This window comes from Rhinopithecus bieti, unplaced genomic scaffold, assembly GCF_001698545.2.
Source record: "Rhinopithecus bieti isolate Rb0 unplaced genomic scaffold, ASM169854v2 scaffold_52076, whole genome shotgun sequence".
Classification (NCBI taxonomy): Eukaryota; Metazoa; Chordata; class Mammalia; order Primates; family Cercopithecidae; genus Rhinopithecus; species Rhinopithecus bieti.
Window position 1 is genome coordinate 40,098 of NW_016820245.1, and position 6,282 is coordinate 46,379.

Sequence of the window (6,282 nt, forward strand, 5' to 3'; positions counted from 1 at the left end):
TTTTTGAGACGGAGTCTCGCTCAGTTACACTTTGACATGGAGTTTCCGTCTCTCACCCATGCTTGAGTGCCGATGCCGGATCTCAGCTCACTGCAAGCTCCGCCTCCCGGGTTCACGCCATTCTGTCTCAGCCTCCCGGGTAGCTGGGACTACAGGCGCCGCCACGTCGCCCGGCTAGTTTTTTGTAGTTTTTAGTAGAGACGGGGTTTCACCGTGTTAGCCAGGATGGTCTCGATCTCCTGACCTCGTGATCCGCCCGTCTCGGCCTCCCAGAGTGCTGGGATTACAGGCTTGAGCCACCGCGCCCGGCCGTATTTATTTCTTTTGAGACGGAGTCTCGCTCTGTCGCCCAGGCTGGAGTGCAGTGGCCAGATCTCAGCTCACCCCAAGCTCCGCCTCCCGGGTTTACGCCATTCTCCTGCCTCAGCCTTCTGAGTAGCTGGGACTACAGGCGCCCGCCACCTTGCCCGGCTAGTTTTTCGTATTTTTGAGTAGAGACGGGGTTTCACCGTGTTCGCCAAGCAAGAAGTCTCTATCTCCCGACCTCGTGATCCGCCCGTCTCGGCCTCCCAAAGTGCTGGGATTACAGGCTTGAGCCACCGCACCTGGCCGTGTTGACCTATTTATTAATGTGGTCTGAGTGAGATATTGTCTGCATTACTATTAGCAATTTTGCTGGGTGGTGCCTAAATCATAGCAGCGTCCCTATTTTAACTATAATATCCCCTCCCAACAAGGGGACTGGGCAGCTTGGTACTACTAGAAATTCTTATTGGAAGATTTGTTTCTCAAATTGACAAGTCAAAAGAGGAATAAAGAATCCTTTTTGTGGCTTTCCTTCCATTCCCGTAACGCCTGTGGATGGGGATGAAACTTTTCCTACATAAGCAGTAAGGGCAGAGTAATTTGTCCCTGTATCAAAAAGAAACCAAATTTGGGTGCCCAACACGTCCAGAATTACCCAGGGCTTCTATAATAGTAATGAATGATGTTCCTGGACAGGGGTAGTGAGGAAGGCCCTGGGCCCCATCAGTCTTCATCAGTTTCTCCTTTTGCACTGTTATAGAGTTTTGACTGACCTCCTCTGTGGGAGAGTGGGCAGTTAATTCTCCAGCACCAGGGGTTGTGACTGGTGCCTTTGTACTGACAATAGGGTCCCAGGGGGGCTTTAACTACAGTCCTTTGCCTAATTCCCATTTTTCTTGCATTTGAAGCAAGAGACTTTGCTGGCATTATCCTTATGGCCCATCGGGATTCCCTTGGACACTCTTTGGGCATTCAGGGCATCTCCAATGATGGCTTGGCTATCATAATTTTGGCTTGCTTCTTCTTTATTCCTTTTCCTTCCTCCAGGTCATGATTGTTATACACCATATAAGGCGGTATCAAGCAGCTGATTTTGATTAGTTTGTGGCATCATTTATAGCTTTTGGAACCTAATGGCTGGAGCAGATTGGCTAATGAAATGCTGTGCCATTAATATTTTGCCTCCTGGAGAGGAAGAGTCCAGCTTGGCATATTTCCTTTCCCCAGCCTCTGGTAAAACATGGCTGGCTTTTCCTTCTTGCCTTGTGTAACCTCCCTTATCATAATTTGCTACCTTTTTCATGCCTCCAAGGAGAGCCTCAAGAAATTTGGCCCAGTTGCTCATTCCCACAGGGGTGTCATAGGCCCAATTAGGATTAGTAGTAGGAGCTGGGGCTAGGCCCTGGTGATTGCCCTAAGGGCTTCAGGCAAATAAATCATCGGCTTCCTGGCAGGCAGCCTCAAAGATTTGCTCCTTTTCCAAGGGGGTACAACAGGTTGCTAGAATGAATTGAACATTCCTCCATGAGAGATCAAAAGCTTAAGTCAGAAGTTTTGGAACTCATCTGCAAATTTCCTGGGGTTCTCAGAATAGCTTCCTAGCTTTTCTTTACATTGTGTTATGGAGAAGCAAGCCTGCACTACAACTGGCCCCTACAACTGGCCCCTTAGCTCCTGCTACTTCCCTAAGGAGTGGCAGGGCTGGAAGGGAGTTGAGTAAGGTGTTCCACAGTGAGGGGAACTTAGCAGGGTCCCGGTTTTTGCTCTTGGGTTTGAGCCTCAGGAGCACTTGGCAACAGGATACACGAGGGAGGTTGCCATTCCCCGAGAGACAGGTGGCCCTTGTAAAAAGAGGATCATCTACAATACCTGGTTCTGCCTCAGGACTTTTGATTATGGGACAGGTTCTGGAGTTTTGCACACGGTTGGGTTTTGATATACACCCATGAAGACCTGCACATATGGGATTTCTGGCCATTTACCCTGCATTTTGCAAAATAAGTCTAATTGCAGATAGTGTTACAATTAAGAATTCCACTGACTGCCCATTGTTCCTGGCTGCTTGACTGGAGTCCCTAAGGTTGTTCCCCTTTAGGGTCCCATCTTTGTCACATCCGTGACCTTTGATGGGTGCCAGCACTACTTTGGGAAGGTTCTCTCCACCATTGGTGACTCACTATGAACTCCTTTTATCCCTGGATGAAGGCCTTGACTTCTAGCATCCTTTTTTTTTTTTTGGAGATGGAGTTTTGCTCTTGTTGCCCAGGCTGGAGTGCAACCTCCACCTCCTGGGTTCAAATAATTCTCCTGTTTCAGCCTCCCGAGTAGCTGGGCTTGCAGGTGTGCATCATCATGCCAGGCTAATTTTGTATTTTCAGTAGAGACGGGGTTTCACCATGTTGACCAGGCTGGTCTCCTATTCCTGACCTCAGGTGATCCGTCTGCCTCGGCCTCCCAAAGTGCTGGGATTACAGGCATGAGCCACAGCAACCGGCCTCTAGCATCCTTGTAATTTGGTAAGGCCATGGTTTCCCATACTTCCTGTTCCACTAGAGTGATAGTTGTGTACTTTAATGAGAGGAACAGGAGGCTGGTAGTTTCTTTTGTCATGTGGATTATGGGTAATTTCAGGGGAAAAGGTTGATTTTAGACATGAAAAATAATAGGGCTGGCTATTCCTTTCTGGCCCTTGACAAGAGAGGGAATGTTTAAAAATCCACCACGACAATGGATCCTGTGTAAGGGCAGGCCATTCTACTGAAATAATATGGTGAAGATGAAGGAAACAAGGTCCCCTCAGTGGAGGTCCAAGATGTAGAATGTATTCTAAAGTTTGTGGGCCCCAAAGGTCATTATCCAGCCAAACGGATTGAGTAGAAGAGTCAAAATATCCAGGAGACACTGTCTTTTGCCCTCACTGGCTAACTATAAGAAAATTTGGCATAAGAAAAGAGGGTTTAAGAGGACTGAGTGTGAATTCTCCCTGAATGAGCTACCACTGCCAGTGGTGTCACATGTAGAAATCAGAGACTATAACCAGGAAAGAGAGAAAAGAGTCTTTCTCCCTTCCGGGCAGGGAAGCTATCGCCATTCACTCCTTGGCCCTCAGGTAACACTGGAGAGTGGCCCTGTCCAGCTGCCCTTAATTACCAAAGAGCTATTAGAAAACAGCAGCTGAAAGACTCAAAAAAAGAGAACTCAGGTCCCTCACCCAAACTGGGTGATGGTGATCAAGTGCTTCCACATGGATACCCTTCAGTCTCACTGGAGAGTGGCCCCGGCCACAGACCTGCAGTTGCCTCCATGTTCAGATGCTATCCGCTGAGTATCAACTTGGAAAAGGGAGAGAGGAAAAGGTTCCCCTGTATGGGGTGGAGGGAGCACTGCACAGAGATAGTTCCAGCCCATGCCCCAAAATGAAGGCTTAATAGAGAGGGAAAGAAAAACAAAAGAAAAGAAAAATAACCCCCCAATTTGGACTTACCTCCAGGCTGGCTTGCCAAAATATGCTACTCGCGGAGGGTCTTGACTCCAAGTTGTCCAGGTACTTGGAATGTCGAATGAAGAACTGAACAAATTGCACAAATCAATGAAACGAAGCAATAAAAGCACAGATTTATTGAAGCAAAAGTATACTCCACAGAGTTGGAGCAGGCTAAAGCAAGCTGCTCAAGAGCCCCAGTTGCAAAATCTTCTGCAGTTTAAGTACCCTTTTAAAGGTTTCCTATTGGTTACGTCCTATTCGCCACCAATCGGAGGCTGAAGTGAAGGCTCCCAGTCTCCAGACTCTATTCTCCTTCCTCAAGGAAATCCACTGATTTCCTCTGTAGCATCTTCAGGTTCCATCTTGACAACTTCCTCTAAATCCCCAGGGGAAGAGTTGTTTAGAGACTCCAGGATGCCCTGAGGCAGCGGCTCCAGAGCTTGTCTTCCCTCCTCTGTTTTCACAACAGTCCAGCGATAGGCACTGTTCTCTGACAATCCTTCTTGGCACTCTGCATCTGCTGGTGGAGGCCCTGGGCTATGTTCCACTTTGGGGAACACAGTAGCAGAGAGAGGAGATAGTTCCTGGGGCTCTAATTTGGGTTCTAGGCCCTGAAAGGCATTTTTCCTGTCAGCCACAGCACAAGCAATGTCCACATTCACGTGGACCTTATCTTCAGGGGTGGATGGTATAGGAAGATTCACAGAATTGCCAGAAACAATTAAGGGTGAGACAGAGGAGGCCACAAGGGGCTGGTTCAATTGACAGGGGAAGGAAGTAGGGTTAACCAAGAGGGTGGTAATGGGAATAGTCTGGGGACTCTGGGCCACAGCCGCATTGACAGGCTGGATCATGTTACAGCCACTGCCAAGGCTCACAATCTTCACAGCGGTAGCAGGAACAGTGAAGATAACAGATGCAGGATGGATAACAGGGGCAGGTTTGATACAGCGAAAAGCCCTGGCTCCCCTTCTTTTTGAGGGTCTCCGTCTCACATACGGCTTTCGAAACATAGAAGGGGAAGGGGAGGGCAGCATTACCTTGGGCACAGGGGCAGAAGAGAGCAAAGTCTGGGACTCAGACAGAGGGAAGCTTGTCCTGCCCTCAGGGGGCATAGCAGTCAGTGCTGCAGGAGACTCAAAACTCTCACCTCCACTGACCCCCAGTGGAGGGACACCTGGAACTGTCTGTAAAACAGTGGCTGGCTGAATCGGGTGAGGAATCCGGACAACCATTTTGCTCGGAGGGGCTTCTGAATGAGTTGATTGGGCTGGTGTTTTCCCAGGGTTGAAGCTAGGCTGGAGAGAGGGGCTGGGTTGGATAAGGAGGGGTTTCAGGACTGATGAACGCTTCTGTCTCCAAGCCTTCCTGGGGAAACGGGTGGCGACTGGCTTCAGTTTCAGGACCACACCCTTAGGCAATAGCAGTGGGTACCGAGTTTCACTCTCCAACTCCGAGTTGTCTTTTTCTAGGCCTTGATCTGAGCTGATCTCAGTGGTTCCAGTCACATGTCCTACCTCTCTAGCACCATCAGCCATGTGCCGCAGTTCTTCCTGGATGGATGGCAGACTGGCCTATTGAAAATGAGAACACTCTGATCCAGCACATGTCAGAATCTGGGAAAAAGAATAGGGCTTTCTAGGTTTTACAGACCTGAGACAAGCTCAAGGCATCTTTCCAAGAAGGGACTCTGTATATCAAATTTCTACAAAGACCACATTCCAATTATACACTTTAGAAAGTCTTCTCTGAATTTCCTTGAGCAAATTACCATTTTACCCATTATTTTGAAAATGTTGTAGAATCACCCGGAGAAAAGCAAAGTAAGGGAAGAAAGGTGAATGAGGAAGATTTCTGAAGTCCTAGTTCTACAACTAAAGCATTAGTCAATTAAGGAAGCCCCTGATACTCTCTCAGAACTTTCAGTGACCTGCCTCCCACAGACTTTGAGGAAGAGGGTTGTACCTTTAACCAGAATGGGAGCCGGTGTTCTTCTCTGTCTACAGGTGGCTTCCACTGATGTGGCTGGATCTCTTCACAGCATTTTACTAAGACAGGCAGCTGTTTGGTCTTCTTATAAAACTTAACATGAAAAAAATGCGCATGAGTTACATTCCTTCTGGAAACACTGTCGTCTGTCAGGCTGGTGAATGGGGTGGGTGGTGGATCGAGACACACACACACACACACACACACACACACACACACACAAAACCACATACACAAACATCCATGAACACACATATATAAATAGCATATGCTGAATATTTGTACATTTCAAATTAATCTGTATTTAAAGATTTTATAGTTACTATTTTTTTTTTTTTGGAGACAGTATCAGTCTGTCGCCCAGGCTGGAGTGCAGTGGCGTGATCCTGGCTCACTGCAAGCTCCGCCTCCCGGATTCACACCATTCTCCTGCCTCAGCCTCCCAAGTAACAGGTGCCTGCCACTATGCCTGGCTAATTTTTTTTTTTTTTTTTTTTTTTTTT

At 47.9% G+C, this 6,282-nt stretch overlaps 1 protein-coding gene across 1 annotated transcript in view; it reads right to left on the reverse strand.

Moving 5' to 3' along the window:
- LOC108520346 (GON-4-like protein) overlaps positions 1–6,119 on the reverse strand; it is a 43,620-nt gene extending 37,501 nt beyond the window's left edge. The window contains exons 1-2 of the mRNA XM_017859687.1: positions 5,756–6,119; positions 4,162–5,364 (exon numbers count right to left, since the gene is read on the reverse strand). Coding sequence (XP_017715176.1) covers positions 4,162–5,364; positions 5,756–6,034 — 1,482 coding nt within the window. The 5' untranslated portion in view covers positions 6,035–6,119. The remainder of the gene's footprint in view (positions 1–4,161; positions 5,365–5,755) is intronic.
- Between the last annotated feature and the right edge of the window lie 163 nt (positions 6,120–6,282).